The sequence below is a fragment of the Lates calcarifer genome, linkage group LG17 (genome assembly GCF_001640805.2).
Source record: "Lates calcarifer isolate ASB-BC8 linkage group LG17, TLL_Latcal_v3, whole genome shotgun sequence".
Taxonomy (NCBI): Eukaryota; Metazoa; Chordata; class Actinopteri; family Centropomidae; genus Lates; species Lates calcarifer.
Window position 1 is genome coordinate 7,795,637 of NC_066849.1, and position 26,806 is coordinate 7,822,442.

Consider the following 26,806-nt stretch of genomic DNA (forward strand, 5'->3'; position numbering starts at 1 on the left):
AAAGATAATTTGTCAGTAATCACTCAGTGAATCAGGTAAAGAAAATATGCAAAGGCATACTCAAATGCACAATAGTTTTTGTACAGTAGAAAGATTTTAAGCATGTGTACGTAACAGATGTGTTCCAGTTACAGGCTGCCAGGTACATTTGACCAAGTCTCAGTGAGTGCAGTGGTAAAACAGTTTAGTAATTATCAGCAATAAAAGTGACCTATTACCTCCACCTCATGATTTTCTTTACACATAATCTTCACCCTATAACCACCACAGCTGTATGTTTAGCCCTAACCTTTACCTTCACCACAACCTAAAGCTAAATATAGCCTTACACCTAAAGTCAAGACTTAAAGGGGGTTACTTAGTCTTAAAGGCCTGGGGAAATGAAGACCAACCAAAACCTCCCCATTTTCAAGGACTGCACGACTAAAACTCCCATTATGGCCATGACCATTGTGGGGCCCTCCACTGCATTTACCTGACAGCTTTAATTACCAGTAACTTTGCAAATTCAAATTATAATTGCAAAATATAATCAGCCAATATTATTATAATACTACAGATTATTATGTAAGCTACCCAGCAGTATATAAATTAGTTACAGTTAGCCCCATCTTGAAATAATGTACAACAATATACATTAATGTATTCAACTGAATAATATAATAGCTTCATAGATAATAGATAATAGATTCTAAAATAGGCGATTCTGCTAAACGAGTACTTTTATTTTTGGTTAAAAAATAAATAAATTTTAAAATAAATTTAAAAAAATACAGCAACTACGTTTATATAAAGTAAAAATTTGAGCCACTATCCACCACTGTTGGGCATGCACGCATGCGCATTGTATGCACGCTTTTATTTTGAAGGTCAGACACGCAAAGAACAACATCGGAAGTCATTTGTTGATATCAGTCGAGTTTGTATATCACTGTGCTCTGTGCAGTCGCGACAGCACCGTATAAATAAGCGAACAAATGGAGTCAATAAAAAATGTACTGGGCCTGGAGTGGATCGACAGCTGGAGTGTTTTGATATTCCTGTGTGTTTTTCTGCTGTTGGCTGATGTTTTGAAGAACAGAGCGCCAGCAAACTTTCCTCCTGGACCGTGGGCTCTTCCTTTGATTGGCCACCTTCATCGCATCAATCCTTCCAGACTTCACTTGCAATTCACAGAGGTATAAATCCATACGCTCACTGTCTGATCAGTTGCTGAATCAGTTTCTACAGATAATCCTTGTGCCAAGTCAGAACCACTTACTCGTCTGGTTTTTAGTTCAAGGTTGATGCAAATAACCAATTGACTGAAGTGCAAATTTGTGCTGTAGCCCTTTAAAGTCGAATACTGTGATTCAACTCGGTGATGAACCACAATACTGATCTGCTGTTTGTGTTCAGTTTGCAGAGAAATATGGAAACATATTCAACCTTCGCCTCTTTGGTGGAAGGATTGTGATCATTAATGGCTACAAACTGGTGAGAGAAGCCCTGGTCCTGAAAGGAGAGGACTTCACAGATCGGCCTGTTATACCACTGTTTGATTATTTAGTTGGGAATAAAGGTAGTGGGCGTCGCATTTTGTTGAAAAAGTTTCTAGTTAGTATTTTTGTAAGGGTGGGAGCATCAGACTGACACTATATTGGGCAAATTAGCATTTAATTTGTAGTCATTACATTCAGGTCAGTTTACATAATCTTAATTATTTAATGCTGTCTTCTTCTTTCCAAAAGGTCTTGTGCTATCAAATGGTAATCCATGGAAGCAGCAGAGGAGATTTGCTCTTCATACCCTCAGAAACTTTGGTTTGGGCAAGAAAAGCCTGGAGTCGTCTATCCAGCAGGAGTGCCAATATCTCGCTGAGGCTTTTGCAGTTCAGAAAGGCACTAAACAAATTCTGTTTCCCTGCTTCGTTATCTGCCTGTAGCATATTGATTCATACTATTATTCTCCTGTGGCTCATCACACATCTTCAGTTTTGACTTAATTTCTTTTTTTCTTTCTTAACACAGTTTCTGTGTCTTGTCTATATATTTATGCCTCCATGTGGGTGACTGCCATAGCTGGAAGCATTATGTTTTTGTTAATTGCAATTTGACTGCAGAGGCATACAGCTGCGAGGTGGTAATTCTAGTCTTCTTCTTCTTCTTCTTGACAGGAAAGCCTTTTAATGCTTCATTACTGATACACAATGCTGTGTCCAACATCATTTGTTGCTTGGTGTTTGGGGATCGATTTGAGTACACTGACAAGCAGTTCCAGTCCATTCTTCAGGACTTTAATGAGATTATGTATTTACAGGGAAGTTTATCTATACAGGTAAGCCTCCTTTCGAAACAAGCTACAGCATGAAATGATCTTTTTAAAATCAGGATTTATCTAGCCAGAGCCTTGTTGTTAATGTAGTTTAGTAACAATAATGTAAAACTTAACAACTTAACTAACATAAAACTAACATAAAACTAAATAAAACATAAAATGAATTTAATGAGAAACTGATAAAAATGTGTAACCAGTGGTGGAAGACGTAGTCAGATGCTTTCTTGAAGTCATTGTACCAATACAACAACATAACAATGTAAAAGTCCTGCATTTACACACTAAGTAAAAGTATAAACAGCAAAATTTACTTTAAATGTCAATGGTAAAAGTTCTCATTATGCAGTAACAGAGTCACAAGATTAGGAACTACTAGTTTAATCTATAACATTGCATTTTATCATATGTTTTTTTTTTTTTTTTTACCAACTACAGCTGTCAGATAAATGTAATGGAGTAAAGAGTAAAATTCTTCACTCTGAAATGTAGTGGAGTCGAAATATTTTTCACCAATGTGTGTAACAAACCTCACAGCGCTGTAGAATCTCCTGAACATGGATCCATCGGGTAAAAATGTTTAGCAGGTGGTGAGATTTTGTCATTTGAGGTCCTCATCAAAATCCATCAGGTAATGGGTAGTAAATACATGGACCACAGCTACATACAATAATATGAATCTCTATTTATAGTTTGGTAATACTTTATAATACAGCCCAAGATTTACAGTGCTCTATAAAGAAGGTACTAATAAAATACTTTATTAGTATTTACCTTTAGCTTCCTACTGGTAGCTAAATACTGAATAACAAAAAATATATAAAAGTACTGTTTGCTAATGAGAGAAACTATGATGTACATTTTACATTACACAGTAATGATATATAATGTGTGGCTGTTTCCCCCTTTTTACCCTTTAATTACACATTATGTAAAAGGCTGTGAACACCCTATTTCCCAAACTTCAGTGTTGATACATAGCACTGTAACCTGGAGTCATCCTGGTGTCATCATCATGATCATCATGATCATTTTCTTCCACTTGTCTGGGTCAGGTTGTGGTGGCAACAGGCTAAGCAGGGAATTCCAGACATACCTCTTCAACGGAAGCCACCCAGAAGGCATCCTTATCAGATGCCCAAATCAACTCAACTGGCTCCTTTCGATGTAAAGGAGCAATAGCTCTACTCTGAGCTCCCTCCGGATGTTCACGCTCACCTTATCTCTAAGGCTGAGTCCAGACACCCTGCAGAGGAAACTTATTTCAGCCCGCAGTTGCGATTTCATTCTTTCGGTCACTACCCAGATCTTATGACCATAGGTGAGGGTTGGAACACAGGTCACCTGGTAAACTGGGAGCTTTGCCTTCCAGCTCGGCTCCCTCTTCACCACAGTAGTCCGGTATAGCGACCACATTACTGCTGACTGCTCAGTCGTGAACAGGACCCCAAGATACTTAAACTCCTTCACTTGGCACAACAACCACCACCCAGGTCTGCCACTCCACATGTACCGTCCCTGACCTCCAAGCGACACTGAAGGGGCCTGTCAACCAAGACAGCCCCACAAGTTATAAATTTCCCCATTGTGGGACTAGTAAAGGATTATCTTATCTCTTATGTCCAGAGCCTTCAGCATCTCAGGGCAAATTTCATCCACACTTCTAGCTTCTTAACTACTTCAGCGACCTCTGCCAAGGATATGGGTGAGACTTCCCTCGAGTCCTCAGACTCTGCCACCCCCCACAGAGGACATATTGGCAGGGTTCAGGGGTTCCTCAAAGTACTCTTTCCACCTTCCAATGATATCCCCAGTCCGGGTCAGCAGTTCCCCTTTCCGGCTGGACACAGCCTGAGCCAGGCCCTGCTTTCCCTTCGTGAGCTGTTGATTGATTTGCCAGAACTTCCTTGAGGCCAACCAAAAGGCCTTCTCCATGGCTCCCCCGAACTCCTCCCACTCCAGAGTTTTTGCTTCCAAGACTGCTGAAGCTGCAGCTCCTCTGGCTTCCCAGTACCTTTCCACTGTTTCAGGAGACCCCTGGAGCAACCAAGCCCAAAAGGCCTCCTTCTTCAGCCTGACAGCTTCCTTCACCATTGGTGTCTACCAGTGGGTTCTCAGGTTGCCGCCTTGACAGGCCCCAACAACCTTCTGACCACAGCTCCTGCCTGCCGCGTCTGTAATGGAGGCTTTGTACATGGCCCACTCGGACTCAATGTTCCCAACCTTCCCCAGCATGTACAATAAGTTCTTCCGGAGGTGGGAGTTGTAGACCTCCCAGACAGGGGCCTCCGCCAGACGTTCCCAGTGCATCCTTACTACTTGTTTGGGTTTGCCAGGTTTGTCCAGCAGCCCTCCCCACCATCTGATCCAACTCATCACCAGATGATGATCATTTGACAGCTCTGCCTCTCTCTTCACCCAACTGTCCAAGACATATGGCCACAGATAAGATGATAAAACCACAAAGTCGATCATTATTCTTTGGCTTAAGGTGTTCTGGTACCAAGTACACTTATGAACGACCTTATGCTCAAACATGGTCAATCCATGCCTGACACAGAGGTCCATTAACAAAGCACAACTCAGATTCAGATCAGGGAGGCTGTTCCTCCCAATCACGCCCCTCCAGTTGTCACCATCATTGCCCACATGAGCACCTTGGCACCTTTTACAGGACACCACCCAAAGAAAGAGGTGAGCCCAACTATTTGTAGCTGGTACTGCACTACCTCCCGTGCCAACTCAGGCTTGTTCCCTGCCAGAGAGGTAATGTTCCACATCCTTAGAGCCAGTCTGCACCACCAGGCCCTGGCACGCCTGGAGTCCTGCCTTTGCCTGACATTTGGCAGACAAAGCACCTACCCCAGATGCCTGTCCCCACAGGTGGTGGGTCCACGGAGTGCTGGCTCCATGTAACTTGTTCACGCTGATCCCTGCTGGGCCCCATGAGCAAAAGCCTGGTCACCAGATGGTCACCAGCGAGCTCCCCTCCCAGGTCTGGCTCCAGGAGGGCTCCCCAGTTTCCCTATTCTGGACAAAGTGGCTAACACTTGAACATGCCATTTTATCAGGTAGATGACCTGGTATCTTTTTTCTTGCTCTGTAGCTTTACAACACTCTTCCCTGGCTCATGAAGTGGCTGCCTGGACCTCACAAGAAGATACTCGCTCTGACACAGAACATCAATGTCTTTATCGAAATCAAGATCAAAGAACACAGAGAAAACCTTAACCCATCGTCACCAAGAGACTACATTGATGCCTTCCTCATAGAAATGGGAGAGGTGAGTGTTTTTATGTGTCTGTATTATGTTTGTTCTATGCATATTCAAATGAAAGTATGTCAGTTGATTCTTTCTTTCTACTGTCCTTTTCTGTCACTGATAGAAAGAAGACAAAGATTCTGGCTTTGATTTAAAAAATTTGTGTGTTTGCACCCTGGACCTGTTTGGTGCTGGAACTGAAACTACTACCACTACTTTATACTGGGGACTGCTATACATGATCTACTACCCTCACATACAAGGTGTGTGTTTGGTTCAACCCATTTGGACCTCTTTAGTCAATCAGAGGTCAGACAAATTCAGCAATGTCCTTACTGAATATCACATAGGAACATGATTTTCCCCTCAGTGATCTGTGCAGTTTCACATTGTTTCCTGTTTTCACTGTGTGCAGAGAGAGTCCAGGCTGAGATAGATACTGTGGTTGGTTCATCCAGACAGCCCTCTCTGAGTGACAGAGAAAAAATGCCTTATACTGATGCAGTCATCCATGAGATCCAGAGAATGGGGAACATCCTCCCCCTCAATGTGGTCCACATGGTGAACAAGGACACCACAATCAACGAATACACAATACCAAAGGTATATGATGCACACTTTAGAAAGAACTGCTTTATGTGAACATTTTATTTATCGTGAGATTTTAAGTTTGATTTTTTGACATAGCTTTTGAATGATCCATTTTCAGGCCAATGACTCAAACACTGTCCTTTTCCCACAAACATTTGAATTAATTAACAATGAATTAACAAATGTTTTCAAAGCAAAAATGTAAACATAGCTTAATTTATTTTTATTCTGCATTGATATGAACTGAAATCAATAACGTCCTGTAAGAAACCCATTTCACACTATAAAATAATCAGCATTCATGTAGGGAATAAATATATGCACTAATTATAACCTATTATATACAGGAGGTTAATAGCCTTAACAAGTACAACTCCCTCTGGAGTTTATCAGTTAACCCAGAATTAACCCAGAGGAATGTCCATAGTCTGAAACAAGTCTGCTCTCAGTCTCAGTATTAGGATAAGAATAAACAAGTTACTGGTTGGACAGTAACATGCACAAGAAAAGGTGAAGAAACTTGTCAGATAACTCAAAGGGAAAATGAATTGAAGAGTCATGCAGTGGTGACTTGAGGTGAGTGCACCACCAATGCAGAAATCTGCCTAAACAGTCTTGGACTGTATTACAAACATTGTTGCTGTTTGGTGCTGCTTATTATTATCATGGAATTTTATGACTTGTGAGTTGACAAAAATAATCTCACTACAAGGTCCTTCTAGTAATTGTTCGGGAGCTTTTTAATGTATTACAGGATCTTAATCAGCAGATGGAGTTTAGTCAATTGTTATGAAATTGTAGATGCTTAAAAGTTGATTTTCAAAATTCATTTTTGACCTTGAAAAAACCAATTGACAGAATTAAAGGTTTTAATTTTGTTTATAATATGATTATTTATTTTGATTTTTTGAGTGTTGTAAGTATTAAATTGTTCAAAAACTCAACTTTTGAACCAGCATGGACAAGAAGTTCTACAAATGTCTTTTTTGTTTATTAATTTGGAAAAATTAAGTAGAACAAATACTAAAAAAAAAGATAGTGGTTTGATGAATGCTTTTCATTAATATTATTTCTTCAGGGCACCATGATCCTGCCCACACTGCACTCAGTCCTACATGATGAGTTGATGTGGGAAACCCCACACTCCTTCAACCCTCAACACTTTCTGGACGAGGATGGTAAATTTAGGAAGAGAGAGGCTTTCCTTCCCTTTTCAGCAGGTGAGTCAGTAGTTACAGCCCTGCAAAACTCTAGCTGTGTAAAGCTTCACAAAGGGAAATTAAAAAAATAAATTCTCTCTCTCTCTCTCTTTCTCTCTCTCTCTCTCTCTATATATATATATATATATCCATCTAACCCCTCCTGGGGTGGTGTGTGTGTCTTCCTCAAGCTTGAATCCTCTACCAAAGGAGTTTGGAGTTTGAGTATCTACCTTTCAGTCTAGTTATTTCCAGCCACTGGTAGGATTTCTTGATATCAGCCACTTCTTCTTCCAGCTGATGATACGTGCCATGCAGGGGCTTGTTCCTCCATGATGGTTCATCCTCCTCCTCATTATCATTGGGTTGGTGCTGCCTAAGGTATTAATTTAACAGCTCATCTTTCATCTTACATCTCTGATGTACTCCTGGATCTTTGTTGTTTCATCCTGGACAGTGGTTCTGACACTCACTAGTCCTCAGCCTTCCTCGTTCCGCTTAGTGTGCACTCTCAGGATGCTGGACTTGGGATGAAACTCTCCATATGGTGTGAGGAGCTTCCTTGTCTTGATGTCAGTGGCTTCTATCTCCTCCTTTTGCAAGCTTATTATACCAGCAGGATATCTAATGACTGTTAAGGCAAATGTGCTGATGACCTGGACCTTGTTCTTCCCATTCAGCTTACTTTTTAGGACCTTCCGTTCTCTGTGTAGGTATTTGGCTGTGGCTGACTTCCTTGCAGCCTCCTCATGGTTTCCATTTGCCTGTGGGATCTCAATATATTTGTAGCTGAATATCTGCAGTTTTGCCTTCTGGAAATTCAATGCCCTCGATTCTGATCACCTTCCCTCTCTTTGATACTTCCATCCTGCTACACTTATCAAGTCTGAATGACATTTTGATATTGTTACTGTAGATCCTGGTGTTGTGAATCTGTGAGTCAGTGTCTTGCTTATTCCTGGAATACTGCTTGATGTCATCCATGTAGAGGAGGGGACTGATGGATGCTCCACTCAACTGGTATCTGTAGCCACTCTTTGTGATGATCTGGCTGTGGGTGTTCAGGCTTATACAGAACAGCAGCAGGGAAAGTGCATCACCTTGGTATATGCTGCAGTTGATGGTGACTTGTGCAGTCCGCTTTGAGTTAGCCTCTAGAGTCTAGAGTCTTTTCTAGAGTTGTCTTCCACAGCCCCATTAAGTTCTTGATGAAGGATCTTAGTGACCTGTTGTATTTCCAAGCATTCTAGTATGTGTGTGGTTTTGAGTAGTAGGCTTTCTTGTCGTCAATCCAGGAGGTGCACAAGTTGGTCTGCCTGGTCTTGCAGTCTCAGGTGACCGCTCTGTCGATCAGTAGCTGGTGCTTGGCTGCCCTGGTATTACTACCAATTCCTTTCTAAGCCTCGCTCATGTATTGAGCCATGTGCCTACTCATCTTAGCTGCTATGATGCCTGACAGGAGCTTCCATGTTGGGCAGAGGAAGGTTATTAGCTGGTAGTTGTATGGTATGATTCTGAGGGTCCTTCATGATCAGGACTCTGTCCTTGGGTAAGCAGCTCTGGGTGGGTCCCATCCATCAGCTGGTTGGGAGCTGGTTCATTTGTACTGTTCATGGAATGCAGTTAGTTTCTTAAGACAGTGGGTGTGGATAATGTCAGGGCCTGGTGCTGTCTAGCTCTTCATGCCCTATACTCTTTCTTGGATGTTCCTCAAGGAGCACGACAAAGAGCCCAAGGCATTGACCTGGACTCCAAACTCCCCAGATCGCAATCTGATTGAGCATCTGTGGGATGCAACAGAACAAGCCAGATCGGGATCTTGGGAGTTTGGAGGCCAGGTCAACACCTTGGGCTTTTGGTCATGTTCCTCAAGCCATTTCTGAGCAGTTTTTGTGGTGTGGTGGGAGCACTGACCTGGTGGGGAGTCCCCTAACATTAGGGAGTGCTTTTGCTGTGGGGGTTTTGCTTGGTCTGCAGCAATGTTTAGGTGGGTGGTACATGTCAAAGCAACATCCAGATGACTGTCAGGAGCCAAGGTTTCCCAGCAGAACATTGTGTTGTAACAAGATGATCAATATTATTCACTTCATCCATAAGTGGTTTTAATCTTGTAACTGATCAGTATATATATAGTACATACTATTGCTTGCCAGCAATCATTTGCCTGTGTAACTATTTACAATAATATTACTCACATTATTTGGTAAGACAGCTGGGAGTGGATCAGTGTCTCTATCTTATCCTGAGGTTGTTCCAGAGCTGCAGTAATATTCACTGATCAAAACTCATCCGATGTGTTGTGTATTCTCAGGTAAACGTGTGTGTCTTGGGGAGCAGCTGGCCAGGATGGAGTTGTTCCTCTTCTTTACCTCCCTCCTTCAGAGGTTTTCCTTCTCTGCACCTGCTGGAGAGCAGCCCAGTCTGGAGTTCAAGTTGGGAGCCACTCGCACTCCCAAACCTTACCGCCTTTGTGCCGAGCCACGATAAAACACCAACTGTTCCAAGCTGAGCCATGTCTGTCTCTCAACACAAAGAATCATTGTGTTCAGTTGCATTTATGTTGAAATATATCAAGAATATCTTCTGTATTATTCTTTCTTTTCTGACAAAACACTTTTAAATTGCACATCTTATGATGTTATTGTTTATGTATTATTAGTCCTGGTGCTCATCATGTTGACAAGGCTACTCTCTGTGCAACAGTTTGCCTAATGTATATTAAAGACTTTCTCTACTCTTCCCCACTCTGCTCTTTGGAGACGCTCACATGAACACACTCTTTAAAGAGCTACTGCTCGCCCCACCCTCTCCACTGTTTTGAAGTCAACACCAGTCAACTCCATTTCCTAGAAAAGGCACATTCCAGGGTAAAGGTGGAAAGTTGTGAGGCTCCTAGTTTCTTACAACGTCAGTCAAAAGGAACAGCACTAAAGCAAACAAGAGCCATAAAATCATAGATTGCTTGAAATCTCTCTCTGAAAAATCCCAGTTTGCTCCTGCAGACAGAATGTTAATCCCTCTCACATTATCTTGGTGAGGAGTGGAGAGAGGAAAAAAAACATCTCAACAAAGAAATGTTATATAACACTGGCCTCACAGGACCTCTTATCTCCTCTCTGAAGTGAAAAACAAGGCTGGAGCTTGATCTCAGTTCAAGCTGAGCTGCCAGATACATTTGATCCAGTATCCAAGACTGCAGCAATAATATATTCGGTAATTATCAGCAGTAAAGGTAGAGGTGACCTATTAACCCCAGTTCGTGATTTTTACTTGATACTGTTGAAAAAAAAACTCTCAATAACATGATGCATTTTCCCAGTCCTGACCTCAACCATCACAACTGTTAACAGCTTAGTCAATAATCCAACCTGATTGATAATAGGTCTCAGAGAGAAAGATGTTCAAAGATAGAGTGGTGGAAAGTGACTAAGCAGTCTACATTTACTCAGAGACATAGGCCCACTAACTGATTAATTCCATTTCATGATACTTTATACTTCTACTCTTCTTCTTTCTGGAGGCAAAGATTGTCTTTTTCACTCCACTACATCTACCTCACAGCTTTAGTTAACAACTTATTGGTAAATTCTAATTCTTAGAAAATATAATCAACTTAGTAGTTATAGTTACCCCAGCTTTTATTAGCTGCAACATTAAAATAATGCTTACAGTTGATTTCAATCACTCAAGTAATGCTTATTTTTCTAATTCTGGATGCAGGACGTGCAACAGAGTATATCTACACTGTCATATTTCTGCTTTTCTTAAGGATAAGATCATTCCGCATCGAAGGGCACAACATGCATGCTTTTATTTTGAAGGTCAGATGCGCAACCACCAAGTTGTTTCGATATGATTGGCTGGTTTGGCTACAAAAAACACTCTCAGTCCATTCACCTGGATATATGACGGAGCTATCATGGAGACCATATACAATGTACTGGGCCTGGAGTGGATCGACAGCTGGAGTGTTTTGATATTTCTGTGTGTTTTTCTGCTGTTGGCTGATGTTTTGAAGAACAGAGCGCCAGCAAACTTTCCTCCTGGACCGTGGGCTCTTCCTTTGATTGGCCACCTTCATCGCATCAATCCTGCCAGACTTCACCTGCAATTCACAGAGGTATGAATCCATACGTACACTATGAGAGACAGGTCAGTGAAATATAATGTTTCAGGCAAAAATAAAAGTCCTGACTACTTCAGTATTCACTGTTACCCTGGGAAATGTACAAAATCATTAACTCGTGCTCTGAAGAGCAGTTCACGTTGGGGTGGGGTTAATAATTACCAATCATGCACACACAAGAAGACTGCCTGCGTTAGACACTTGATGTCGACGTCTCTCCATTTATGACTTTACAGAGGCTTATAACTGTACAAACCTGTCTTTCTCCGCTACGTGTGCGTGTGTAGTCCCTCTGTAATACTGATCTGCTGTCTGTGTTCAGTTTGCAGAGAAATATGGAAACATATTCAACCTTCGCCTCTTTGGTGGAAGGACTGTGATCATTAATGGCTACAAACTGGTGAGAGAAGCCCTGGTCCTGAAAGGAGAGGACTTCACAGATCGGCCTATTCTACCACTGTTTGATAATTTAGTTGGGAATAAAGGTAGTGTGCGTTGCATTTTGTTGAAAACGTTTCTAGTTAGTATTTTTGTAAGGGTGGGAGCATCAGACTGACACCATATTGGGCAAATTAGCATTTAGTTTGTAGTCATTACATTCAGGTCAGTTTACATAATCTTAATTATTTAATGCTGTCTTCTTCTTTCCAAAAGGTCTTGTGCTATCAAATGGTAATCCATGGAAGCAGCAGAGGAGATTTGCTCTTCATACCCTCAGAAACTTTGGTTTGGGCAAGAAAAGCCTGGAGTCGTCTATCCAGCAGGAGTGCCAATATCTCGCTGAGGCTTTTGCAGTTCAGAAAGGCACTAAACAAATTCTGTTTCCCTGCTTCGTTATCTGCCTGTAGCATATTGATTCATACTATTATTCTCCTGTGGCTCATTGCACATCCTCAGTTTTGACTTAATTCTTTTTTTCTTTCTTAACACAGTTTCTGTGTCTTGTCTATATATTTATGCCTCCATGTGGGTGACAGCCATAGCTGGAAGCATTATGTTTTTGGCTAATCTGTCTCTCCCGTTCTTGTGAAAGTAATATCTCAGGAATTTCCTCAAATTTGGCACAAATGTTCACTTAAACTCAAAGATTAGCAGTGAAAGGTTAAAGGTCAAGGTCACTGTGACTCACTAATTCATCCACTAATCATGATAAAATACACCTAATGTCCTCATTAAATTCCCTCAACGTTCTCACTACATATGAGTTGGACACACGTGGATGTTAATTGCAATTTGACTGCAGAGGCATACAGCTGCGAGGTGGTAATTCTAGTCTTCTTCTTCTTCTTGACAGGAAAGCCTTTTAATGCTTTGTTACTGATACACAATGCTGTGTCCAACATCATCTGTTGCTTGGTGTTTGGGGATCGATTTGAGTACACTGACAAGCAGTTCCAGTCCATTCTTCAGGACTTTAATGAGATTGTGTATTTACAGGGAAGTTTATCTATACAGGTAAGCCTCCTTTCGAAACAAGCTGCAGCATGAAATGATCTTTTTTAAATCAGGATTTATCTAGCCAGAGCCTTGTTGTTAATGTAGTTTAGTAACAATAATGTAAAAGGATTCTCTAACAACTTAACTAACATAAAACTAAATAAAACATAAAGTGAATTTAATGAGAAACTGATAAAAATGTGTAACCAGTGGTGGAAGATGTAGTCAGATGCTTTCTTGAAGTCATTGTACCAATACAACAACATAACAATGTAAAAGTCCTGCATTTACACACTAAGTAAAAGTATAAACAGCAAAATTTACTTTAAATGTCAATGGTAAAAGTTCTCATTATGCAGCAATAGAGTCACAAGATTAGGAACTACTAGTTTAATCTATAACATTGCATTTTGTTTCCCAAGTTTATCATGTTTTTTTTTACCAACTACAGCTGTCAGATAAATGTAATGGAGTAAAGAGTAAAATTCTTCACTCTGAAATGTAGTGGAGTCGAAATATTTTTCACCAATGTGTGTAACAAACCTCACAGCGCTGTAGAATCTCCTGAACATGGATCCATCGGGTAAAAATGTTTAGCTTGTCCGGGTCAGGTTGTGGTGGCAACAGACTAAGCAGGGAATTCCACATACCTCTCCAATGGAAGCCACCCAGAAGGCATCCTTATCAGATGCCCGAACCACCTCAATTGGCTCCTTTCGATGTAAAGGAGCAATAGCTCTACTCTGAGCTCCCTCCGGATGTTCACGCTCCTCACCTTATCTCTAAGGCTGAGCCCAGACACCCTGCAGAGGAAACTAATTTCAGCCCGCAGTTGCGATTTCATTCTTTCGGTCACTACCCAGATCTTATGACCATAGGTGAGGGTTGGAACACAGGTCACCTGGTAAACTGGGAGCTTTGCCTTCCAGCTCGGCTCCCTCTTCACCACAGTAGTCCGGTACAGCGACCACATTACTGCTGACTGCTCAGTCGTGAACAGGACCCCAAGATACTTAAACTCCTTCAGTTGGCACAACCACCACCACCCAGGTCTGCCACTCCACATGTACCGTCCCTGACCTCCAAGCGACACTGAAGAGGCCTGTCAACCAAGACAGCCCCACAAGTTATAAATTTCCCCATTGTGGGACTAGTAAAGGATTATCTTATCTCTTATGTCCAGAGCCTTCAGCATCTCAGGGCAAATTTCATCCACACTTCTAGCTTCTTAACTACTTCAGCGACCTCTGCCAAGGATATGGGTGAGACTTCCCTCAAGTCCTCAGACTCTGCCATCCCCACAGAGGACATATTGGCAGGGTTCAGGAGTTCCTCAAAGTACTCTTTCCACCATCCAATGATCTCCCCAGTCCGGGTCAGCAGTTCCCCTTTCCGGCTGAACACAGCCTGAGCCAGGCCCTGCTTTCCCTTCCTGAGCTGTTGATTGATTTGCCAGAACTTCCTTGAGGCCAACCAAAAGGCCTCCTTCTTCAGCCTGACGGCTTCCTTCACCATTGGTGTCTACCAGTGGGTTCTCAGGTTGCCACCTTGACAGGCCCCAACAACCTTCTGACCACAGCTCCTGCCTGCCGCACCTGTAATGGAGGCTTTGTACATGGCCCACTCGGACTCAATGTTCCCAACCTTCCCCAGCATGTACAATAAGTTCCTCCAGAGGTGGGAGTTGAAGACCTCCCAGACAGGGGCCTCCACCAGACGTTCCCAGTGCATCCTCACTACTTGTTTGGGTTTGCCAGGTTTGTCCGGCAGCCCTCCCCACCATCTGATCCAACTCATCACTAGATGATGATCATTTGACAGCTCTGCCTCTCTCTTCACCCAACTGTCCAAGACATACGGCCACAGATCAGATGATAAAACCACAAAGTCGATCATTAATCTTTGGCTTAAGGTGTTCTGGTACCAAGTACACTTATGAACGACCTCATGCTTGAACATGGTCAATCCATGCCTGACACAGAGGTCCATTAACAAAGCACAACTCAGATTCAGATCAGGGAGGCTGTTCCTCCCAATCACGCCCCTCCAGTTGTCACCATCATTGCCCACATGAGCACCTTGGCACCTTTTCCAGGACACCACCCAAAGACTCCAAAAAGAAGACCAGGTACTCTGAGCTGCTGTTTGGTGCATAGGCACACACAACAGCCAGAGCCTTACCCTCAGTACCCTCAGCAACTTGTAGTTGCAGAAAGGCGACACTCTCCTGTGGGGAAAAGTCCAACATAGCAGCCCTCAGCCGGGAACTTGTGAGTATCCCCACTCCGCCCGGTGCCTCTTACCCTGGGCGACTCCAGAAAAAGAGAGAGTCCAGCCCCTCTCCAGCAGTTTGATTCCAGAGACCACACTGTGTGTAGAGGTGAGCCCAACTATTTGTAGCTGGTACTGCTCCACCTCCCGTTCCAACTCAGGCTTGTTCCCTGCCAGAGAGGTAATGTTCCACATCCCTAGAGCCAATCTGCACCACCAGGCCCTGGCACGCCTGGATTCCTGCCTTTACCTGACATTCGGCAGACAAAGCACCCACCCCAGATGCCTATCCCCACAGGTGGTGGGTCCACGGAGTGCTGGCTCCATGTAGTTTGTTCAGGCTGAGCCCTGCTGGGCCCCATGAGCAAAAGCCTGGTCACCAGATGGTCACCAGCGAGCTCCCCTCCCAGGTCTGGCTCCAGGAGGGCTCCCCGGTTTCCCTATTCCGGACAAAGTGGCTAACACTTGAACGTGCCATTTTATCAGGGTTTGTGTCTGTGTTCAAGTTCATAACTGTTTCTAGACTGTCAGATGACCTGGTATCTTTCTTCTTGCTCTGTAGCTTTACAACACTTTTCCCTGGCTCATGAAGTGGCTGCCTGGACCTCACAAGAGGATACTCGCTCTGACACAGAACATCATTGACTTTGTCGAAATCAAGATCAAAGAACACAGAGAAAACCTTAACCCGACGTCACCAAGAGACTACATCGATGCCTTCCTCATAGAAATGGGAGAGGTGAGTGTTTTTATTATGTTTGTGTTTATGTTTTTATACATATTTTAATGAAATATGTCCACCGATTCTTTCTACTGTCCTTTTCTGTCACTGATAGAAAGAAGATAAAGATTCTGGCTTTGATTTAAAAAATTTGTGTTTTTGCACCCTGGACCTGTTTGGTGCTGGAACTGAAACTACTACCACTACTTTATACTGGGGACTGCTATACATGATCTACTACCCTCACATACAAGGTGTGTGTTTGGTTCAACCCATTTGGACCTCTTTAGTCAATCAGAGGTCAGACAAATTCAGCAATGTCCTTACTGAATATCACATAGGAACATGATTTTCCCCTCAGTGATCTGTGCAGTTTCACATTGTTTCCTGTTTTCACTGTGTGCAGAGAGAGTCCAGGCTGAGATAGATACTGTGGTTGGTTCATCCAGACAGCCCTCTCTGAGTGACAGAGAAAAAATGCCTTATACTGACGCAGTCGTCCATGAGATCCAGAGAATGGGGAACATCCTCCCCCTCAATCTGGTCCACATGGCGAACAAGGACACCACAATCAATGAATACACAATCCCAAAGGTATATGATGCACACTTTAGAAAGAACTGCTTTATGTGAACATTTTATTTATCGTGAGATTTTAAGTTTGATTTTTTGACATAGCTTTTGAATGATCCATTTTCAGGCCAATGACTCAAACACTGTCCTTTTCCCACAAACATTTGAATTAACAATGAATTAACAAATGTTTTCAAAGCAAAAATGTAAACATAGCTTAATTTATTTTTATTCTGTATTGATATGAACTGAAATCAATAACGTCCTGTAAGAAACCCATTTCACACTATAAAATAATCAGCGTTCATGTAGGGAATAAATATATGTACTAATTATACCCTATTATATACGGGAGGTTAATAGCCCTAACAAGTACAACTCCCTCTGGAGTTTATCAGTTAACCCAGAGGAATGTCCATAGTCTGAAACAAGTCTGCTCTCAGTCTCAGTATTAGGATAAGAACAAACAAGTTACTGGTTGGACAGTAACATACACAAAAAAAGGTGAAGAAACTTGTCAGATAACTCAAAGGGAAAGTGAATTGAAGAGTCATGCAGTGGTGACTTGAGGTGAGTGCACCACCAATGCAGAAATCTGCCTAAACAATCTTGGACTGTATTATAAACACTGTTGCTAATGGGTTGCTGCTTGTTCTAAATTATCAGGAATTTTATGACTTGTGAGTTGACAAAAATAATCTCACTACAAGGTCCTTCTAGTAGTTGTTCAGGAGCTTTTGAATGTATTACAGGATCTTAATCAGCAGATGGAGTTTAGTCAATTGTTATGTAATTGTAGATGCTTAAAAGTTGATTTTCAAAATTCATTTTTGACCTTGGAAAAAACTGACAGAAATAAAGGCTTCATTTTGCTTATAATATGATCATTTTTATTTTTTTTTTTATTTTTTTTTTTATATTTTTCATTTCAAAGATCAGAAATGAACCTTAAAGCTCAACTTTTGAACCAGCATGGACAAGAAGTTCTACAAGTGTCTTTTTCTTTATTAATTTGGACAAATTAAGTAGAAGAAATACAAACAAAAGATACTGGTTTGATTAACCCTTTTCATTAATATTATTTCCTTAGGGCACCATTATTATCCCCATGCTGCACTCAGTCCTACATGATGAGTCGATGTGGGAAACCCCACACTCCTTCAACCCTCAACACTTTCTGGATGAGGATGGTAAATTTAGGAAGAGAGAGGCTTTCCTTCCCTTTTCAGCAGGTGAGTCAGTAGTTACAGCCCTGCAAAACTCTTGTTGTTTAAACTAAGAGCTTCACAACACTATATGTATATAGTACATACCACTGCTTGCCATCAATTGTTTGTCTGTGTAACCATTTACTATAACATTACTTACATTATTTGGTAAGTGTAAAGGCTATTTGTCAAAAATCCAAATTAAAACGCACAATCCAAAGAGCCACTGATGCACTATGGGTGCGTAATGTATGCAGGCAAAAGAAGTTCAGAAGTTATTCATTGCAAACAAAAGAACAAATGAATCCTGCCTCCTGCTGTCTCTCTTGTGCTGGTAGAAACTATAGGCCCTCCCAGGTGCACACTGATCCTATACCTGCCTACACAATTATACGTGAAGAGACGTCCATAGTGTTATTCAGCTACACTAACAAAAAATAAAGATAATTATATACTAATACAAAATAGAAAAATAAAAATAAACTACCAAATGAAAATAATTCAGTCAAAACAAACATGCACCCAAAGTAATCAAACTCTCAGACAAATCCCAATTATGGAACAACAATTAATAACTAATAAACAGTACAGTACTACAGCAAGACAGCTGGGAGTGGATCAGTGTCTCTATCTTATCCTGAGGTTGTTCCAGAGCTGCAGTAATATTCACTGATCAAAACTCATCCGATGTGTTGTGTATTCTCAGGTAAACGTGTGTGTCTTGGGGAGCAGCTGGCCAGGATGGAGTTGTTCCTCTTCTTTACCTCCCTCCTTCAGAGGTTTTCCTTCTCTGCACCTGCTGGAGAGCAGCCCAGTCTGGAGTTCAAGTTGGGAGCCACTCGCACTCCCAAACCTTACCGCCTTTGTGCCGAGCCACGATAAAACACCAACTGTTCCAAGCTGAGCCATGTCTGTCTCTCAACACAAAGAATCATTGTGTTCAGTTGCATTTATGTTGAAATATATCAAGAATATCTTCTGTATTATTCTTTCTTTTCTGACAAAACACTTTTAAATTGCACATCTTATGATGTTATTGTTTATGTATTATTAGTCCTGGTGCTCATCATGTTGACAAGGCTACTCTCTGTGCAACAGTTTGCCTGATGTATATTAAAGACTTTCTCTACTCTTCCCCACTCTGCTCTTTGGAGACGCTCACATGAACACACTCTTTAAAGAGCTACTGCTCGCCCCACCCTCTCCACTGTTTTGAAGTCAACACCAGTCAACTCCATTTCCTAGAAAAGGCACATTCCAGGGTAAAGGTGGAAAGTTGTGAGGCTCCTAGTTTCTTACAACGTCAGTCAAAAGGAACAGCACTAAAGCAAACAAGAGCCATAAAATCATAGATTGCTTGAAATCTCTCTCTGAAAAATCCCAGTTTGCTCCTGCAGACAGAATGTTAATCCCTCTCACATTATCTTGGTGAGGAGTGGAGAGAGGAAAAAAAACATCTCAACAAAGAAATGTTATATAACACTGGCCTCACAGGACCTCTTATCTCCTCTCTCAACCATCACAAATGAAGCTTAGCGGAAGTTCAGTCAGAAAGACTTTTTCCCCTAATGTCTCTTTAAATCTGACGCTCCATTCCCTCACTGATCTGCGCACTCCCCTGCTCTCAGCCAATCACAACCAAGCACGCCCGCCTCTCGAGCAATCACTGGTTAGCTGTCAAAGTTTAAAATGTTCTCTCTCCCTGCTGTCATTCAGCTGTCTTTCAGCAATGAAACCGCGCGACCCACCTCCACCCCTGCACCACCCCATCTGCGGACACCTCGCACCCCTCGTTTGAAGTTCCCTCCACGAAGACCTCCCCAACTTCAGGTTCCATCCTCCACCACCACCACCAGGTCTAGGCTCCGGGGGAAGTTCTCGGCCTACGGGAAGCCACGGCCAGGCTCGCCAGCTGTCCGAGGCGATGCTCTTCCTGCCGGGGTCTAATCGCCAAAAAATCTCAGTAAAATCACCTTTCCATGTTTCCCTCACATCGATCTCATCATTTAGTCTTTCTGATTGAACTGTTAACAGCTTAGTCAATAATCCAACCTGATTGATAATAGGTCTCAGAGAGAAAGATGTTCAAAGATAGAGTGGTGGAAAGTGACTAAGCAGTCTACATTTACTCAGAGACATAGGCCCACTAACTGATTAACTCCATTTCATGATACTTTATACTTCTACTCTTCTTCTTTCTGGAGGCAAAGATTGTCTTTTTCACTCCACTACATCTACCTCACAGCTTTAGTTAACAACTTATTGGCAAATTCTAACTCTTAATAGAAAATATAATCAACTTATAAAACAGTTACAATTATCCCAACTTTTACTAGCTGCAACATTAAAATAATGATTTCAATCACTTAAATAATGCTTATGATTTAATTTTGATTGTATGGCTTTTCCTTGTAACAGAGTGTTTCTACACTGTCATATTTTTAGCTTTGACTTGGTATTGATCATGATCATTCCTAAGGCCACACGCACATGCTTTTATTTTGAAGGCACAAACACAAACCACACACATCACCAGAGGTCATCTACTGATATGATTCTGGTTTGGCTACAGAAAGTTTCAATCCATTCACCTGGACATCTGACTGACTGTGCAGCCGTGACGGCACAGTTACCACTATATAATAGATAATAAGCTATAATAATGGAGACCATATACAATGTACTGGGCCTGGACTGGATCGACAGCTGGAGTGTTTTGATATTTCTGTGTGTTTTTCTGCTGTTGGCTGATGTTTTGAAGAACAGAGCCCCAGCAAATTTTCCTCCTGGACCGTGGGCTATTCCTTTTCTTGGTGACCTTCCTCGCTTCAATCCCAACAGACTTCACCTGCAGTTCTCAGAGGTATGAATCCACACAGACAATGTAAAAGACAGGTCAATAACATAAAATGTTTCAGGCAAAAAATAGAAAATCCCCAGGACTACTTCTGTAGACAGTGATTTATTTTATGTTTATTTTTTTACACTTTTCCACATAGCCTGCATTTTACATTTCCTCAATGGAGCATTAGATTTGAAACACTTTATGAATTTTGAAATAAAAATATCTGGATTTGAAAAAAAGGAAAATCAGTGCAAAATGTAGATGCAGCCAATATTTCAGAGCTGCCAATACAGTTCAGCTAAGTTCCCTGGGAAAATGTAAGAAACCATTAACTCATGCCCCGAAGAGCAGAGTGTCGTGTACAAGCTACAAAAGTGCTCAAAGCTGCTGATATAAAGATATTGATAGAATTAATAAGAATAATAATAAGAAGAAAAGATAATACAATAACATAACATTTCACAACTTACACTATTACTTGTTACTTTTTGTTGTTCCTGAGCAGAAAGTGTTATTTCCCAATTGCTTATGCCTAAAGAAAATGGAAAAGACTAGTTTTTCTCTTCAAACTTTGCTTTTGTGACCTGGGTAATGAAATTGACAAATTTACCAATTTTTTAGAACATTCCAGCTAGATTCAGTGCTGAGTAGCTGACAGAGAATTTTCTAAAACTTTCCATAGTAATATATATACAGAGGTTCAACAATCACCATCCTGAAAAACCACTCACTTCTAAACATTTTCGTGTAACTTTAGTATGAATACATTTAAATGTGCAAACTGTTGATGATGATGATGTTACAGTCATGGGGTATACTTTTTTGCATTTAGGTTATAGAGCCTGTACTTTCAGTGTAATCTACTGTATGAACCGTTTTTTTTACTAATACATAAAATCAACAAATCAAACAATCAGTCAATTGACCAATTGTTGGCAACAATTTTAATGATCTATTAATCATTTAAGTCATTTTCATGTCTTTCATGTTTCCAGTCTTCTGTAATAGTCAACTTAATAATAAAGCACAATACTAACCTGCTGTCTGTGCTCAGTTTGCAGAGAAATATGGAAATGTTTTCAACCTTCGCCTCTTTGGTGCAAGGATTGTGATTGTAAATGGCCATAAACTGGTGAGAGAAGCCCTGGATCCAGAAACGAGATGACTACATAGATCGTCCCAGTATACCACTTTTTGATGAATTCATTGGGAATAACGGTAGTGTGTGTTGCATTTTGTTAAAAAAAAAAAAAAAGCATAGCATCAGACTGACCTCATATTAGGCATATAAGCATATAGTTAGCAGGCATTACATTCACACTGTTTTATGATGTTTTGTGTTTCCACAAGGTCTTGTGCTATCAAATGGTAATCCATGGAAGCAGCAGAGGAGATTTGCTCTTTATACTCTCAGAAACTTTGGTTTGGGAAAGAAAGGCCTGGAGCCCACCATCCAGCAGGAGTGCCAGTATCTCACTGAGGCTTTTGCAGTTCAGAAAGGCACTAAACAAATCGTATTTTTCTACAGCAGCAACTAATCAACTCATGCTTCATAACTAGTCAAAGAGTAATATCTGTATGAGGTATGATTGATGATTCATGGCCTGAGGTATGAGGAGAGTTAAACAGCTCTCATTACATGCATGTACAGTTAAACTCTTTGAATGATTTTGCAGAAAGTTTGAGGTTGATCATTTTTGTCATATTTCTTTTTCGGGTAATTGAAAATTTAAAGTTGACACAGCAGGAATGAAATCATCATCGCTGTCGAAATGGCTGATCTGTACAGGGTGTACCCTGCCTCTCAGTCAATATCAGCTGGGATTGGCTCCAGCAACTATGCAACCCTTAAGGATAAGCAGTATAGATAAAGGATGGATGTCAAAATGGCAACCACTGAAGTCCTTCAACATGACATAGTAGTTTGGGAGTGCTAAATCAGGTGAATGGGATGGGTATTGGATGCGTTCAAAATCATATTCAGTGGATGAATGTGCATGTAGACCGATGTCCATTTTCTCAGGCAGTGCTGACTTGCAATTTTCAATTACCTGAAACAGAAATACCACAAAAGTTATTTTCTTCTTACATACATATACCTCTTAGTTCATGTTCTGTTTTGTGTCCTCCCTTTATTTTACAGGAAAGCCCTTTGATGCCCAGTTACTGATAAAAAAAGCTGTGTCCAACATTATTGGCTATTTGGTGTTTGGGGAACGATTTGAGTACAATGACAAGCAGTTCCAGTCTATCCTTCTGAATTTCAATGAGATACTGGCCTCACAGGGAGATTTATCTGTACAGGTGAGCTTCCTTTGGAAACAAGATGCAACACAAAATTATCTTTTTTAAGATCAGGATTTATCCAGCAGAAGTTCCATACATTTTCATCCACTTATCTGGGGTCAGATCATATTTTCCAGCTCCTCATGGAGATTCCCAAGTTGCTCCCAGGTCAGATGAGATATATAATCTATCCAGAAGGAAGGCACCCAGGAGGTATTCTAACCAGATGCTGAGGCTGGGCCCAGACACTCTGTGGAGAAAACTCATTTTGACCACTCGATCTCATTCACCACTCAAATCTCACGACCATAGGTGAGGCTTGGAACATAAATCGACTGGTAAATTGAGAGCTTTGCCTTCTGGATCAACTCCCTCTTCATCACAACTGTCCAGTACAGTGTCTCCATTACTGCTGACAACGCGCCAATCTGCCTATTGATCTGATGTTCCATCCCACCCTCACTCATGAACAGTAGCCCGGAGCAAGCCCCATGAGTGCAAGCCAAGTCAACAAACACGGCTGGCGACTTCCCCTCCTGGATCTGACTCCAGGAGGGTGCCCTGGTTTCCCTGTTTTGGGCAAGGTAGCACCACCATGAACAAGCTGTTGGCATTCAAAGAGAATTCTTTGAATTGCTTTCAGTCTGGCCCCTGCCCTGAAACTAAATTGCCTCCCACAACACAGCTCCCAAGTTCATTGGGGCACCTAAACCCTCTCCAGTAGAGAGGGTGTCCCAGAAATTAATATTGTAAAAGATTCCATTACACCATAATCAACATGAAACTGAATAAAATAAACATCACAAAGCCAAAGCCACAAAGTGGATTGCTTTAAAGAAAGTTAGGTGGTAACACAATAATTGGTACTCTAATAATTATTTTTTATTTTTTTATTACTAATATCTTTTATTGAATTCCTTGGAAGTCCTCATTACACATTATATGAATCTGGACAGATATGGATATGAACTGTAACTTAACCTGTAACAGCTGTGAGGTGGTAATTCTATTTTCATTTTTTTTCATTCTATTTTCTCATTGAAAAGTAATTACATCAGATAAATACAGTGAAATAAAAAAGTGCAATATTTCACTGTGAAATGCAGTGAAGTAGAAGTATTAAGTGGGATTTATTTGAAAAATTCTAAAACACTAAAGCACTGTAGAATCTCCTGAACATGGGCCTATAGGTAATTTTGTTTAGCAGGTGCTGAGATTTTGAGGTTCTCATCAAAGCCCATCAGGTCAAAGATGATAAATAAATGGACCACATGTACATTTCAATAATAGGAATTTCTCTTTGAATGCCTGATGTTGAGAAAACCTGTGTCTGTATTCAAGTTGCGAATTATTACCTGATTTTCAGAGGATCTGTTAACTGTTTTTATCTGTAGCTTTACAACACATGGCCCAGGCTCATGAGGTGGCTGCCTGGATCTCACAAGAAGATATTTACTGAGGTTCAGAAGATTATTGACTTTATCAAAATCAAGATCAAAGAACACAGAGAAAACCTCGACCCGTCATCACCAAGAGACTACATCGATGCCTTCCTTATAAAAATGGGAGAGGTGAGTGTTTTTATGTGTCTGTATTATGTTTGTTCTATGCATATTCAAATGAAAATATGTCAGTTGATTCTTTCTTTCTACTGTCCTTTTCTGTCACTGATAGAAAGAAGACAAAGATTCTGGCTTTGATTCAGACAATTTGTGGTTTTTGCACCCTGGACCTGTTCGGTGCTGGAACTCAAACTACTACCACTACTTTACACTGGGGACTGCTATACATGATCTACTACCCTCACATACAAGGTGTGTGTATGAGAGAGAGAGACAAACATCTATCTCGCCCTATGCCTACATGCCAAGGGTCTCTCACAGGTCGACCCTCTGTGTAACGGATGTGTTGCACACAATTTTCCCCTCAGTGATCTGTGCAGTTTCACATTGTTTCCTGTTTTCACTGTGTGCAGAGAGAGTCCAGGCTGAGATAGATACTGTGGTTGGTTCATCCAGACAGCCCTCTCTGAGTGACAGAGAAAAAATGCCTTATACTGATGCAGTCATCCATGAGATCCAGAGAATGGGGAACATCCTCCCCCTCAATATCTTCCACATGGCGAACAAGGACACCACAATCAATGAATACACAATCCCAAAGGTATATGATGCACACTTTAGAAAGAACTGCTTTATGTGAACATTTTGCTTATTGTTAGTTTGACTTCTTGGGATAGCTTTTGAATGATCTACTACAAACTGTCCTTTTTCATTGTCTTAAATTAGACATGAACCAACTCTGCAAGTTGTTATAGCTAATGTAGTTAATTATAATAAAAATGATAATTTTGATCATTTCTATTTTTGAGTATTGTAGTAGTGTTGTAGGTATTTGTTTTTTCAGCTATTTCAAGGTCAAAAATGAACTAATGAACTTTAAAGCTCAACCTTCAAGCCAACTTGGAAGCTCTTGAAGTGTTTTTTTGTTTTTTTGTTTGTTTGTTTGTTTTGTTTATGTTTGGTTGAAAAAATACTAAAAATACATATTGGTTTGATGAACCCTTTTCATCAAATATTATACTCATATTATTTCTTCAGGGCACCATTGTTATGCCCATTCTGCACTCAGTCCTACATGATGAGTCGATGTGGGAAACCCCACACTCCTTCAACCCTCAACACTTTCTGGACGAGGATGGTAAATTTAGGAAGAGAGAGGCTTTCCTTCCCTTTTCAGCAGGTGAGTCAGTAGTTACAGCCCTGTAGAGAATCATAGTGTCTCTGGTTTTCTGCGTAACTTGTCTTTAAGTAACCCAGGACTTTATGACCTGAAAACTGTGTGTGTAAACTAATGTGCTGACATCTCCTAAATATTTGTAGAAATAGATATTCTAAAATTCTATAAGAGCTTCACTTTGCAGAGGAACATAATCCGATGTGTTGTGTATTCTCAGGTAAACGTGTGTGTCTTGGGGAGCAGCTGGCCAGGATGGAGTTGTTCCTCTTCTTTACCTCCCTCCTTCAGAGGTTTTCCTTCTCTGCACCTGCTGGAGAGCAGCCCAGTCTGGAGTTCAAGTTGGGAGCCACTCGCTTTCCCAAACCTTACCGCCTTTGTGCCGAGCCACGATAAAACACCAACTGTTCCAAGCTGAGCCATGTCTGTCTCTCAACACAAAGAATCACTGTGTTCAACTGCAAATAATTTGGAAGTAGTTTTGTTCTCAATCATTGAGCCCTCTCAATAAACCTTTGCATAGGCCTATAATTAAAGTAAACTACGATATTCAAATATGCAATAAAAGCTTTAAAAAGTTTGAATTTTAAAAATCAAAGGGAACTATATTCCTACTTTGCTTTCCACTGCACATTGTATTTGTCAGTTTTTCCAAAACTTAATTTGCTTGTGTGTAAATAAATTAGACTGATACGTAGCTTATGCTTCTCACTCAGACCCCTATGTTTTCACATGGTGGTTTCAGTCTGAGGTTTGGCAGCTGAGAAAAACATTTAGAGAATACCAAGCTGCCAGGCTGAGTGGTGTTTATCAGTTTGACGATGTGTGATACCTGCTGTCATTAGGAATTTAAGTTTGCATTAAACTGGGTAATTCAGCTGGCTTCCATGATGTATGAAGATTGTGTTCCAGAAAATGTCAGTAAACAATTTCACCTGTATTTGAAGACTTTCACAATATTTGTTGTCTCCCTGCATCAAGCACCAACTTCTGTCACTTTAAAAAATAAAAAGCTACAATTTTACCTACTTGTCTTGACATTAGCCTTTAACATTTTCTATGAAGGCATAGTATTTCTGAAAATTAGCAAACCTCAAGCTTGAGGTCTCTTTTATCTTTACATGAACACGCACCCCCTCTAACTTCTGGGTTTTCCCTGCAAAAGTTTTTGATGGTAGAGATGGAAAAAAACAAGCAAAGGGAAATTTAAAAAAAAAAAAAAAAAAAAAAACCTAGAG

General features: G+C 41.0%; 3 protein-coding genes across 4 annotated transcripts; all 3 read left to right on the forward strand.

Moving 5' to 3' along the window:
- The first annotated feature begins 872 nt into the window (after positions 1 to 872).
- LOC108879067 (cytochrome P450 2J4) lies at positions 873 to 15,700 on the forward strand. 2 transcript variants are annotated; one of them, XM_018670211.2, is made up of 9 exons: positions 880 to 1,178; positions 1,399 to 1,561; positions 1,731 to 1,880; positions 2,156 to 2,316; positions 5,420 to 5,596; positions 5,700 to 5,838; positions 5,991 to 6,178; positions 7,245 to 7,386; positions 9,677 to 10,104. In XM_018670211.2, the coding sequence occupies exons 1-9, from the start codon at positions 978 to 980 to the stop codon at positions 9,850 to 9,852; spliced, it is 1,497 nt and encodes a 498-aa protein (XP_018525727.1). In that variant the 5' UTR covers positions 880 to 977; the 3' UTR covers positions 9,853 to 10,104. The 2 variants fall into 2 exon arrangements, with proteins under 2 accessions (XP_050933081.1, XP_018525727.1); XM_051077124.1 differs by lacking the exons at positions 5,991 to 6,178; positions 7,245 to 7,386; positions 9,677 to 10,104 and adding an exon at positions 15,253 to 15,700 and having other exon boundaries at positions 873 to 1,178.
- Positions 11,236 to 18,835, forward strand: LOC108879066 (cytochrome P450 2J4). Its single transcript, XM_018670210.2, has 9 exons — positions 11,236 to 11,485; positions 11,814 to 11,976; positions 12,146 to 12,295; positions 12,786 to 12,946; positions 15,762 to 15,938; positions 16,036 to 16,174; positions 16,327 to 16,514; positions 17,584 to 17,725; positions 18,408 to 18,835. The coding sequence occupies exons 1-9, from the start codon at positions 11,285 to 11,287 to the stop codon at positions 18,581 to 18,583; spliced, it is 1,497 nt and encodes a 498-aa protein (XP_018525726.1). The 5' UTR covers positions 11,236 to 11,284; the 3' UTR covers positions 18,584 to 18,835.
- A 1,462-nt stretch (positions 18,836 to 20,297) lies between these two features.
- LOC108879068 (cytochrome P450 2J4-like) lies at positions 20,298 to 26,580 on the forward strand. Its single transcript, XM_018670212.2, is given in 11 exon segments — positions 20,298 to 20,564; positions 21,601 to 21,693; positions 21,695 to 21,764; positions 21,897 to 22,046; positions 22,690 to 22,850; positions 24,227 to 24,403; positions 24,507 to 24,545; positions 24,547 to 24,646; positions 24,808 to 24,995; positions 25,433 to 25,574; positions 25,789 to 26,580. Coding segments are annotated over 11 exon segments (1,497 nt in total). The 5' UTR covers positions 20,298 to 20,363; the 3' UTR covers positions 25,965 to 26,580.
- Positions 26,581 to 26,806: the final 226 nt, after the last annotated feature.